The sequence below is a fragment of the Zootoca vivipara genome, chromosome 4 (assembly GCF_965207765.1).
Source record: "Zootoca vivipara chromosome 4, rZooViv2.hap1.1, whole genome shotgun sequence".
Classification (NCBI taxonomy): Eukaryota; Metazoa; Chordata; class Lepidosauria; order Squamata; family Lacertidae; genus Zootoca; species Zootoca vivipara.
In genome coordinates, this window is record NC_142587.1 from 45,534,130 (window position 1) to 45,547,847 (window position 13,718).

A 13,718-nucleotide genomic window follows, 5' to 3' on the forward strand; every position below is an offset into this window, starting at 1 on the left:
CATAGCAGCTTTTGAGACACTTCAAGGTAACCAATAAAGGACAGTGATACAATGCAGGGTAGATTGAGAGCAGTGTTTGCTTTTCATTTTCCTAGAATGAGCACTGTGAATCTGCCTACAGTGCAGTAATGCTTGAAGTCAGAAAACCATCTACAATGTGTGCTGGGTCTTCCCTGGCCAGATTCAGGACAGATGAAAATACCAAGGCTATAGTAAGTTCAAACTGCATGTATCAGTAAAACTACAATCATGCAAGGTAGAGGCTGCACCTACTGTTCAGTTAAAGAAAGACATAATACTGTAAAGGAATTATTATCACAATAAATTACCAGTCAACTACAGATAGTAGCATGGAAGTTTGATATGCTATTTATTTATTTACTTATAATACAGATATTTTCATAGCACTTTTCAATTAAAAAAAACTTAGGGAGGTTTACCATCTTGGATCTCAGTATTTTATTGTACAGCTGCCTGGAAATTTTAATACTGAAAGTCAAGCAGTTCTCCTCCAAGTGTTTCCTAGTGAATCTCTTGGCCTTTGGCGTATACAGCCTGCACTGCCCCTGGAGGTGATTTGTTGCATGGCAACTAGGTGTGATCATGATGTCTTTTGACTTTTTTGAAGCTCAGTAGAGACAGTTTAAAATATACCTTTGCTCTCCGCCGCAAGCGTGCTGATAACGTCCGATGGAAGGTGTCTATTACTAATGCATCTCCACCCACTTCAGAGACCACAGCAGACAAGTGGTGTTCCTTTTGGTCTGTCACATGAGTTTCACCCAGTTCTTTAGGCCTCGGTGTGGCAAAAACTAGCATATGACAACCACCACAGGAAACCTACAGTACAAAGTCAATGCAGGGATTAATGGAGGCTGTAAACTTTGCAGGTACATAGGAAGGAGAAACCTAAGCAGAAAGTACACTCCTAATGATTTGGTACAATCTTCAGAACTTTCATCATTACAGTCACTCAACACATGTTATGCATCATTTCCAAATCATAGTATTTTGAGCAAGGTCATCGTGACAAATATGAGACTCTAAATGGAAAGAAATGAGATATTGGTGTGAGATTACCATTTGGTGGTGCTCTTTTTCTATGTGATTGTCTCAGGGAGACTTAACTCACCCTCACTCTGTCCGTGAAGCAATTGTGGAAGGGCTAGAAAAAGTGTGCCTTTTGGCAAACTTGTTTTGATACCTCACCCTAATATGATTATTTTGGCAAAATAGCGACATGCTGGGTGTAGCCTTGATCGTAGCCTTGATGTCAAAAAATCCATTAAGTAGCGGAGGTTTATATCCCAACTGCTGTACGGAAATCTAAGAATCTGTTGTAGAATCTAATAAATTTGCTTAAAGATGTGCATTCCTTCAAACAGTTTACAGTGCACACAGTGCAGCACTGGCTTTGATCACAAAGAAACAACTTATACAAATCTATTTTTCTATCTAAACAGAAAAAGTAAACAAATTATTTAAAAAAGACATACCAAGAAATACTAATGTCTCCAGTGCTCATCTACAATTAAAAAATATAGCACAGTATAAATATATGGATGACCTCTAAATATGGAACCTTTAAGTACAACATGAGATATACTGAATTAGTATTTCAGAGAATGAAGAAAAAAATGAAGCCTTACCAACTGTATAGCAAACCCCCAAAAATTGGAACATAGTGTAGGAAAAAATTGATTGGTGTAATTTTCTTCCCCAAGTCCTAATTTGCCATGCCGTCCATCTCCAAAGGTATACATAAGGCCATTCTCTAAATGTGGAGAAAGAAGCATGTTTACTAACATGTAATGCAGCAGTGTGTAAAAAGCAGTGTGTGAAGCCACAACAACTACTTAGAAAGGAGAATCACTTTCTTTCCAAGAGCAAGAATTCTGAAATAAGTATTTCTACCTGAAACATAAGTTTTTTCACTAGAGGAAGGAAAAAAACAAGTTAATCTGGGTAATGTAAACATATAGCTATGAAAATGATGTTCATAATATTATTACATTTGAATATTATGGAATGTTGACATTCTCAAGTTTTCGATGTCAATTGCTTCCTAATGGAACCATTGAATCAGTAAAAATAAGGAGTTAGTGCTCCAAGTATCAAGAGTAGATATACTAAATCTTCATCAACCACTAGGACCATTAAGGCCATGAAAAAAGGACAGCTACTGACCCAAATCTATAGGAAGTACATACAAGCTGTTGAAACTAGAGAAGGCAAGCTGATCAGAAAATAGATTTGCAGCAGAAAAACCGCTAGCATCATTAGCAGAAGGGTCATGTATCTTTTGAATTACATTAATTAGGCTTAAATAAAATTAGCATATGAACAGGAAAACACATCTGGTGAATATATTTATTGCACAGTGTGGAGATTTATTCAGCAATCTTGATGACTTCATTAAATTAAGATGTGTACTCACGATTGGTAACTGAGTACTACACGCCAGGTTTTGCACTCTTCTGAAAAGAGTGCTTCCCATTAAGCCTGTCTAAACACTTCAGCAGCTGCCGCTGGTATTCTTGCCTGGTTTGCAATTTCCATTAAAATCATAAGAATGGGTTAAACCACACATATGCATCATGAACCTATGGATTCCCATTCTAATTTGTAGGCATACCACAGTTTGTCAGTTCAGACTTAATTACCAATTATGGCTTGCCTGCACCAGGGAGTATGTCAAAGCATGTGAAGGAAACATTGTGGAGGAAAGAGCACACAAACCTCAAGCACGACCCAATGCTCAGCCCATGGCTTGGCCACTGAATATGAACTAAGCAAATGTCACTGCAATATTCACACCAGAGAGTATACCCCATTGAATTTATTGAGATCCATTTTGAGGAGGCATGTATAGGACTGTGCTGTACATGTTGCGTGGTTTTTTGTTTTGTTTAATAAACTACATATAGATAAGAATTACTATGAAATATGATTAAGGCCACCAGGGTCTTGTCACCTCCATTTATACATATTTAATATTTGGTAACTTATAAAAGGACACTCTTACCCTGCTTCCCTGAACCGCAAACAAATACAAACACATATTATTCCAAGTCCCTCTGTTGCTTAAGGCTCCATCAAACTCAGAAAGACCCCTTCAGCAGGAACAATTGATTCAAACAACAGAAGCATTGCTTTCTTCAATGGTACTCCCTCGAGTTTCTGTTTATATAACTTGCCCTTAGCCCCAGAGTGTCCCTTTCAGCTGTTCTGAGTCTTAATTTGAGAAAATTTTATTTAAAATGTTTCATAGGAAAAGTTTTACGCATCTCTCTGTGACCTGGCAGATTTAAAAACAGGAAAATTTTGTATTATGTACAAAAATACACCAATAGCATTGCAAATGTATTTCACAGCTAACCACATACATACCTGTTACTACAGCTGTATGGTTTTCCCCACTGGCAATGTTACAGATTTTATGCTTTCTCAAATAATCCACTATCTTTGGTTCAGAAATTTCAAAAATGAATGTACCATGTCCAAGCTGCCCATATTGGCCAAGGCCAAATGTGTAGACCTTCCCCTCTGAAAAACATACATGAGATTAATATTCTATCCATAGTTTTCCATCCTCCGAGTTTCCTAGTGCACACTGCTCAAAAGTTCCCATGCTGTTCCTCCCCAATTCCTGGCATGCTACAGAATGTGACTTGTCATGTCATCTGAACACAGGTATGTCTCTTCCAACCATCAATGAGTAGTTGAGTAGTAACCAAGAATTGTTCTTGATTTTCTGCTTGTGGTTTGGAGGAAACAACACTTCATATGTCTACTGCACATCAGCAGGAGTGAAGGAGAAGCACCACTGGAATTGAGCAGCATGTTCACACTAAACCACATTTTGTTTTAGCCTATGGTTCAATGTGATGCGTACACCAGGCCTTGTAATTAAAACTAAAGATAATGAGAGACAGATTTTTAAAAATGAGAATAACCAATATATTTAAAACCATAATATCACTGTAAGAATAATTATACTAAATAAAATATTAAAGCTCCCTCTGCTGGAAGATACAGAAGCAAAAACAAAACAAAACAAAACAAGGAAACAAAACAAAACAAAACAAAAATCTACACCTGTTTAAAAGCCTCAGTAAGAGGGTTAGATGTTATTTAGAATAGTAAACACCTTTACCCCTATTCCCTTATGCAGGGTCTAGTCTCACTAACATCTCAGCCTAGTCAAGTCAGTAATAAGAATCAACCAGAACACATAGGATTCAGCCTGAGTAGTAGCATGCCACAGGCCTGAATGTTGTTGGCTTTTCACTGTCTCTGCTTTGGTAATGTAAAATCACCACCAGACTAACAGCTAATTTAGCTACTAGTTCTAGTACTGTGCATATGTGCAAATGGTGTAAACCCCGCACTAAAACTCTACATCATATAAGAGGACCACTGAACATGAGCAGATCCACACCATACATTTAAATCACATAATAGGTATATTTAATGCACATGACTTCCCCCAAAGAATCCTGGGAACTATACTTCGTTAAAGATGCTGGGAACTTCTGTGTGGGAAAAACCACAGTTCCCAAGAACCTTTGGGGGAAACTCATGTGTTTTAAATATGTGTTGAAAGTGCATTAAATGTATGGTGTGGACCTGCCTCTAGACAGATGCTTCACACTGTCCCCTTTCTTAGCCAATTCTTCCCCTTCTTCCATCACTTTTAAATAACTTTTATTTATTTGGTTTTGCTCTACAATTTCCATCACTACATCCATTTGCCACTGACACCTTGCAAATTAATTTTGCTAAATTATTTCAAAAGAAACTAAGCAGCTATTTCATAATCGTCTCCACCATCTTTGACATACAGCATCCAATATGCTAAGTGGTATGTAGGTGGACCCATTTAAATGTGTGGATTCAGCAGTTTAGGACTGTGGGGATTAAAACATGAGCCCACAATTTGAGAAGAAGCTGGTATACCTGCAAGCACTACTGTGTGTCCTCCTCCACAGGCAACCTTATTGGCCCTACCAGAAATTCCAGAAACAAGTTGTGGCACCTTGTAGTTTTTCAGTTGCTCTTTTGAAAGACCTAGTTTTCCATTCTCAGGCTCCCCAAAAGTATAAAGTTCTCCATCTCCTGTAAGAAAACAACAAAGCAGCAAGACTGAGACAAAGGCTAGGACAAAAGAGGGTTTTTTTTGCATGTCTCCTTTATGACAAATGTTATCTTATAAAACAGGACTGTATTTAAACTTAAACACACCACCACTTTATTTTTAGACTACAGGCCCATCACTAGATTAGATTATTATTAATCATCATCATCATTAAACTATATTGCAACAACTCTGCACAAATTGCAGAAAGATCAGATTACAGAAATAAATTCCTTACCAGCTTTATATGACTACTGATCTTATTTCAACAGTCAATAAATTCCATTACCATTTCCCCACTACAGTAGTTAATGCTCAAAACCCGTACCTTCTGTGTGCAGAATCTGTCAGTTTATTTATCTCAGCTATCTGTATGTTAAGGATTATGCTTTCCCCAAATAATAAGCCCAAACCATCTTTGCAGAGATTAATAGGTTCATGATCAATACTTTATAAGAGTCTGACCATCACCAAATTAGTAGCATACAGTATATCCAAGCAAAAACAGAATCCAAACTCTTAACCAAGTAATGACAGGCAATCTAATCCCAAACTACTATAAGGGGCTTAATCGGATTTAATGATTGAAAGTACACCACACCTCTGCATCTCTCCAGATTTCCACACTTACGTGTTATTAAGGCGGAGTGGTAGTATCCACAAGAGATCCAGGAAATGGGTTTACCAACATCCACTTGATGAGGAACATATGCATTAGCTTCGTCAGCCAAACCAATTTGTCCTTCGGAATTGTCCCCCCACATAAAAAGCTGTCCATCCTCTTAAAAGAAAAGAGAGTTTTGTAAGTGTATTATTTACTTATTTAAATAAGTTGGCATTACAAAACCTAGGATCCATGATCTAGTGACCATGTAAGTACTATTCACGGCTTACGTGGCCACTATATCATGGCTGTTGTGCTTTGTAAAACCCCTTTCCCTCCACAAGTTTGAGGGCAACTGTAAGAAGCAGAGAGCCAACTTCTACCCATGTGGGCTCCCCATGCAGTTTAGAATCCTGATTTCCAGCATTCTACATCATGCAGAAATCTCCATGAGACACTAACCACTGAAATTGTGCAGGGCAACTGGAATGAGTTCGTGGAGGTAGCATACCCCATACATGGTATTTCCAATTTACAGCAACACCTCAATATTGTGATTCCTGAAATGCAGTTCTTGCAATACAACATAGGGCATTTTAAACCCGAGGAGTTTGGTGGAGGGGAATTTTAAAAGCATCTTGAAATGATAGAGAGCTGCATTTCAAAAATCACAGTAAAAACTTCACTGGATCCATAACCACCACCACCACCACCCCGGCATGCATAAGAAACAGCATGTTGTATCTGGAAACAGATTGCTAAATGTTATGCCCTCCTATCTAAACTTATTTCTCTCTTAAATCAAGACAGCAATGAAATTGGAGTAAATTACATAGAAAATGGCTACATTTAGGAGCGGTTCAATCTGAAAGCTAGGAGACTGTGGTAGTCAAACTGTCAAGCTACAAAGGGCCTAGGAAGACACCCTTGAATATAAATATATGCTATTATACACCTAAATAGGTTCATAATAATTTGGATACTCACAAAAATTTCCCCTAAAATTATAGGAGAACCTGATAAATAACTGTAGGGCAGGATACTTTCCAAAGAGTTAAGCAAAGCATTTGCTGTTCAACGATGTACCTCTCAGTCAAGAACTAGGAGCCAAGTAAGGATGTTTCTGGAAACCTGTATCAAGCTGTCAAAATCGCCGACATTTTCACCTAGTATTTGCAACAATACATTTGTCCTTGGATAGATGCAAAGTGATCTTTTTTATCAGGCTTCCACAAATGTCAACTGGAAAATATATAAGGCCTCAAATAACACACACACACACATTAACATAACATTTGTGTTAGCTGTTGGGCTTACCAGTTAATGCTGCTGACGTGTAGGATCCAGCTGCCAGCTGTTTGATCTTGTGCTGGTTACTAAAAAAACTAATTAGATGAAATGTGCTTCTTTCCTCTGTGTCACCTAATCCCAACTGCCCTTCACTGTTACCTCCAGCAGCATATACATTTCCTTGTTCTGCACACAGAAAAGCACATGTAGAATAAGCACACTCTCATCTGAAGCAACAGCAAAACCTAAAAAAATCAGACCAGCTCAAGTTTATTTTCACCCATGTACAAAAGGTCGATCCCTGGTGCCCTCAAATGCTCAAAGTCTGCCTATAGAAATTCCTATTTACATTCTTAAGAATCATTGCTCTGCAGCAGGATTCTACCTTCTAAAAATATATATTAGTGGAATATGCATAACATAGGAAAAGTAGTTTCTGCTCATGGCTGGAAATCAATATTTACAAATACGAATGACTTGTTTTATTCCTTCCCTTCTAAACAGAAGGAAAAGTACCTCAGACATAGACAATTTGCAATGGGGCTGAGGAAGCTGTAGTTCAACAAGATCAGAAGATTGCAGGTAAAGGCTCAGCTAGCAATGAGAATCAATTAGCATGTGTACTCAGGCCAAAGTTAATTAAATGCAATCTTGCTCGAACATACAAACTACAAATGTTAATGATGGGCATTAAATTAATTAACCACAACATGTGCCTTTCTCATGTTTAACCTGACACCTTTGGTCCTGATTAAAAAGCATTCATGTACATGACAAATGTACATAATTTACAAGGGAATACAGACATAAGAATGGCAATCGGATATAAATATTTTCAAAATTATTCATTTCACAACATTACTGAAGACTTTAAATTCCACCGTGACAAGGAAAATAGACTTTTCCTATAAATGTTAAATGCCTTCCAGGAATTTATCAACAGGAGCAACCTTGCATGTTTCCATCTCAGTAGGATGGCAGCATCAGATTTAGTACCTGAATTCACAATAAGAAAACAAATGACTTCCTTACTATTACCATCTCCACAGAAAGATCTATGTAACCAGAGGTTTATTTGGGTTAAACACACTGAACAGGTTAGCTACTGCTAAGCAAAATCTTATCCAATATATTGTTTTTCAAAAAAAAATCAGCTCTCTTAAGGATAGTTGAAAATTATTCAGTGAGGACTAGTGAGGGTCACAACTTAGATGTAGATCACATACTATGCATGCATACGGATGACATTCAGTCGCAGCCTTTCTAGTTAATGAATTTCAGATGTCTCGGGCCTTAGGAAAGGTGCAGCCAGTCAAATCTGGCCATTTTACAGCAGATGGACCAAATGACTTGTTCAATATAAAACAGCTTAAAAGGTGTACATAATGGGGTGTTTGTTTGTTTAAGGTTCTGACCATTTCTTAGAATATGCGCAAAAAGCAGCCATAAGATATTTGATGTGCAAATATAGATGACAAACCTGTATAAATCAAGGTGTGGTTTCTCCCGCAAGCAGCTAGTTTTACTTTTTCTGGTTTTAAAGCTGAGGATTAAATAGACAGTGGTTACCATTTTAAAAAAATACTGTTAAATGTATTAAGCTCCAACTTTACATACTGTCTACTAACCATATTATCAGTGGCAAGTGGGGAAATGGCAAAAAGCTAGACCTTCCATACTCTAGAAGTTACCAGCATGGAACCCACAGGTGCACATTAGCCACTGAAATTAGGTTTGAAACATCCATTCTAGAGCAACCAACATAATAGTTTGGAATGTATTATTGGCTGCGGTTTTTCCATTTTGCAAATTTGCCCACAGAACCTGTTCTAATTCAATGACATCTTTATAATAATAATGGATCATTAAGGCTGCAGTCCTACACTCACTTAACCTGGGAGTAAATCAAGGCTGATACTCTTTGCTTAAGTGTTCCTGGCCAGAAACGAACCAAAACATTGATTTTTTCACTCCTCATCCTATTAGTTTAAACCACAGGACACAGCACATGTCCTGTTATTTAGGATGGGCTTGTATTATAAAAGAAGGTATATTTTCAATACTTCAGGAGAAAACATTGGATTGTCAAATACCTTAAATCTTAAAATGATGGGAGAACAAAAAATACTATGCATTTTGTCAAGAGTTAGAGTTATATTAGAGTTTCTTCTTTGCCTTAAATAAAAAATGTATATGAAAATAATTTATCAGTGCCATTGCCCTTCTACAAAAGAAACAACCCCCCTTTGCTTTGAAAAGTTTATTTGTTGCTAAATAAAACCTCACATGTATCTTCTTCTTTTTTAGCTTTTTTTCTGTATTTCATAAATTGTACTGTAGTTGAAAGGCTTTGTCTGTGGTTATTTTCTAACTTTTCTATTTCAATTCTCAAATGCCTTTTGTTTTCCTCTCTCTCTCTCTCTCTCTCTCTCTCTCTCTCTCTCTCTCTCTCTCTCTTAAATAAAGTGGAGCAATAGCTGTTAAGAGTTCTCATATGAAAGCTGTGCCTATGTCCCAAATGTAGTGAGAGCTATTCCAGTAGTGGTGTTAGGAATCACAGTAAGTTCATTCTTCAGCTCATTTTCAATTACGGCATCTATTATAAAACCACATTATGCGAGACTAACCTTTCACACAAGTTGGCTTGTTGACAGTATTCCTTGTTCCAAATCCTAGTTGTCCCCAGTTGTTGCTTCCAAACATGTAAAGTTTACCATTTTCTACAGAATATAAAAAAGGTGATCACCAATGAGTTTGCTTTGTTGCTAAATAAAACCTCACATGTATCTTCTTCTTTTTTAGCTTTTTTTCTGTATTTCATAAATTGTACTGTAGCTGAACTGCTTTTCTCCCGGAGGCAGTGCCACTGCCACCTGCCGGCTTTTCTCATTGACTTTTTGGGTGCCCAGCCCCCACAATTATATTTTTGTGGATGCCCAAGCACCCATGGCCCCATGGAGATGGCTCCAATGGTTGGAAGGGACCCTCAATATCATCTGGGCCAAACCCCAGCAATGCAGGAATATGCAGCTGTCCCATATGGAGATCCAACTTGCAACCTTGGCATTATCAGCACCATGCTCTAACCAACTGAGGTATCCAGGCTGACAATGATTATAAAGTCAACCCACTCTAACAGCCAGTGGATCCAGGATTAGGATTGTACTGTATTTTTCAAAATTGATACCAGTCTCCCAAAGAGATTTTTCAGATGATCTTTGAACATCAGCACTTGTTTTTAAGTCTTTGATCATCATATTTCAGCCAGTTCTAGTCCTGAGTTAATGATGACTTGTAAACTGCATGGCTTCAGTTGCTGCTGAATTTTGGTATTATCACCAAGAATACAATTTCAAGGATCTTGTGAAATTTACTTTAGGAGTAACAATTATTGCTTTATTGCTTATTGTTTTTTTGAGATTGCAAGCTGCTCTCAGAAGCCTCCCTTCTCTTGATGATAGAAAATATTGGATAAATGTGTATAAAGTAAATCACCAAGAGACTGAATTTTGAATTAATCAAGAAACAGCCTCTTGCAAAAAATTTTTATTGTAATTGCTTGTTTTTATGATACATTTTAAAGTTTTTAGATCAGGGAGATGCATACAAAGCTCATGGCACGTTTCCCAACATGAAAAGATACCTGAATTTCCATTTCACATTTACATAAGTATTAGGATAACACTATGTCCATTTAAATAAGAATGTATGGGAGTATCTTATATTGAGTTTTTTCTGTCTCTGTGTTTGTTCTTTTTCTCCCCCTCACTTTCCCTTCTTTTTTCTGTATTAGTTTATTTCTTTTAATTGAAATTGCATCAATAAAATATAAATAAATAAAGACTTCCATTTCACAAACACAAGAAGGTCATGTTACCATCTTGCAACCATCATTACTTCCATATAACATCCAAGTTTGCCTCGGGACTGGGCCTTCATTGTGCAATTCAATGCATGCTTTCTTCGAAGTATATCCTACTGGATACAATAGGGCTTACTCTCAAGTAAGTGGGTTCAGACTGCTACCACAGTGTGATCAGGACAGGAACCTTCACAATAAAATATTTTGAATTTGTGACAATACTACTACAATGCTAACTTGTTTTTCCTGAAATGCTGCTATAGAAAGCAATTAAAAGAAAACCTTACACACTAACCTGTTACAACAGAAGTATGTTCATCTCCACATGATATGTGAAAAGGCTTGTCATTTTTAAACCAAAACTTGCTAGGCACGTTATCAGCAAATTTGCTTTTTCCAAAAGTGAATACAGCACCTGATTCTAAAAAAGAATAAAATAGCGTAAATATTACTGTAAATTCTATTTCATACATTACTCCTAACAGCATTCTTTGTGGGAGAATGGCATCTGGAAGAGACCTCAAAAGTAATCTAGTTCAGCTTTGTCCTGCTGCAGGAAATTCACTTTTACGGCATACTCACCTTCTGCTTACAAATATCTAAAAAAGGAGTGTATCACCTTTAGAAGCAGTCTGCTCCACTACTGAACAGCTCATGCTGTTAGGAAGTTCTTCTTATGTTTAATCTAAAATGTTCTTGTAATTTGAACCAATTGGTTGCAACCTATCAAGCTGGAACAGGGGAAAACACACAACTATATAACAGCCCTTCAGGTATTTTAAGATTCCAAAATCCTTGGGGGTATTTTTCTGCCCTTTGTGTCCGAAGTTCTGCTAATATAGAGACAAATATTTTATTAAATTGTCCAAATACTTTATCAGATAGTGTCATATGACAAGCAGTGCTGTTAGATACAGGTGGGATTCCGGATTTCAAATTGAAAACACAAGTAGCAAGGAAACAAACAAAGGCTGCAATCCTAAACAGTTACCTCAGAGCAAACCCTACTGAACTTTTATGAGATTTGCTTCTGGGTACACATTAATAGTATCGCTCTGTTAAAAACTTTTCCTGGGAGGTGAGGCCAAAATTTGAAAAAGTGGTTACCAGTTACTTTTAACACTTTAATTCAATGAGTCTTGCCAAATAAGAACATTTTAAGAGCTTTATCAATCAGGCCAATGGCCCATCTAGTCCAGCGTCCTGTTCTCACTGTGGCCAACCTGTGGGAAGTTGGCAGGCAGGACCCAGGCAGAAAAGCACTCTCCCTTCCTGCAGTTTCCAGTAACTGGTATTCAGAAGCATATTGCCTCCAACCATGGAAACAGAGCCTAATCATTCTGGCTAGTAGTCATGAATAAACTTATCCTCCTTGAATGTGTCTAATTCTTTCTTTCTTTTTTAAAGCCTTCCCAGTCACACTGCCTGCTGTGGGAGCGAGTTCCGAGTTTGAGTATGTGCTGCATGAAGAAGTGTGTGACAGGCCCTATATCTGACCTTTTAGCCATTTTCCTCACTCATCTGGAATGGAACATGTGGCCTAAAAATAACGCCCTGCAATACAATGTGCCACTGTGCATAATGGGGCTGAAAACATTGAGGGCGTTTTACTTACTTGGAAATAAGTCCCCCAAGAAGTAAATGGGACTTACTTCTGAGCAAGCACGGGCTAGGAATGGGTTCAAACTCTCCTGAGTCTGAAGCAAATTGCCCGGTTCTCCCTGCCTCTACCATGCAATACGGAGGAAATTAAGGGCAAAGTGGGGGGAGAGGAGAGGAAAACAACAGGAGGCAGCGGGGAACCTGCCGCGCGCTCGTCTCGCTGGGCCCGCAGATGACGACAGAAGCAGGCGAGGGGCGCCGGCACCAACCAACTAGGTTCCCGAGACGAGGGGGGGACGGGACTGGGACTCACCGGGCACCTGCTCCTCGGCCTCCCCCATGACAGGCTCGAGGGGGAGGCGCCTAGGAGACAGAAGGAAGCGCGAGCAGCCTGGATCCCGGAAGTAAACAAACCGCCTGCCACTAGCAACGGAGACCGCTAGAGCAGCGACCATAGAGAGTCGCCTGCAAGCCGGGGTAGAGCGTCATCTCCAAGTACCATAGAGGTTTTCTTCTTAAAAAACAAAGAAACACAGAAAAAACCCTCCTCAACATATTGCTTTTACGAAAGTTACCGCCTGAATAGTTCAATAGCAATCAGCAAGACTCCTCCATGAGCATTGCAAAATGGTGGGCACCGAGAACAGGGGACGTTCCCACTAGGAAACTTTCCAAGGGCATTTCATTTATTACACATTTATACCTCCCGTTAGATCAGTGTTCGCTGTGCCAATGTTATCCTCAAAACCAGAGCTTTCCTCCCCCCAGAAAAAGAGGTGCAGGAACTCCCAGGAGTGAATGGCCCAGGGTCACCCGGCGAGTTTCAAGGGTTAACAGGAATTGAGCAAAGTCTTCTTAGTCCGAAGCACTGTGTAACATTGGCTTTCTTTGGCCAACTGTTGGAAATCGAAGACTCACAGATTCATAGAGATGGAAGGGATCCAGAGTGTCCTCTAGTCCTACCCCCAGGCTAAATATATCTGTCTTTAGCTATGAAAGAAGCTGCACCTATTGAATGTCAGCCTTTTAAAAACATGGAATAGCAATTTGCTTTCTTTTTGATGTATATTTTTCCATATAAATAAAAATTAAAAAATAAATAAATGCCTAATTCATATAATAGTTATCCCCCATAAATAGGAGAGAGGAAAGAAGACTGCATGAATTGGGTTTCTGTAAGCCTATGAGCCTGTGTGGAGCAAGTCCATCACACCTGTAAGATT

The 13,718-nt window shown here is 38.5% G+C and overlaps 1 protein-coding gene across 4 annotated transcripts in view; it reads right to left on the reverse strand.

Annotated features, from left to right (window-relative positions):
* The window catches only part of RPGR (retinitis pigmentosa GTPase regulator), a 38,064-nt gene extending 25,119 nt beyond the window's left edge, over window positions 1–12,945 (reverse strand). For 2 of the 4 annotated variants that reach the window (XM_035114671.3, XM_088667800.1), the window contains exons 1-10: window positions 12,809–12,944; window positions 11,189–11,314; window positions 9,659–9,751; window positions 8,512–8,574; window positions 7,059–7,217; window positions 5,769–5,918; window positions 4,960–5,118; window positions 3,391–3,546; window positions 1,650–1,774; window positions 655–840 (exon numbers count right to left, since the gene is read on the reverse strand). In XM_035114671.3, the coding sequence (XP_034970562.3) occupies window positions 655–840; window positions 1,650–1,774; window positions 3,391–3,546; window positions 4,960–5,118; window positions 5,769–5,918; window positions 7,059–7,217; window positions 8,512–8,574; window positions 9,659–9,751; window positions 11,189–11,314; window positions 12,809–12,836 (1,245 nt within the window). In that variant the 5' untranslated portion in view covers window positions 12,837–12,944. Of the gene's footprint in view, window positions 1–654; window positions 841–1,649; window positions 1,775–3,390; window positions 3,547–4,959; window positions 5,119–5,768; window positions 5,919–7,058; window positions 7,218–8,511; window positions 8,575–9,658; window positions 9,752–11,188; window positions 11,315–12,545 lie in introns of all 4 variants that reach the window. The other 2 variants (XM_035114669.3, XM_088667802.1) reach the window with 2 other exon arrangements.
* Window positions 12,946–13,718: the final 773 nt, after the last annotated feature.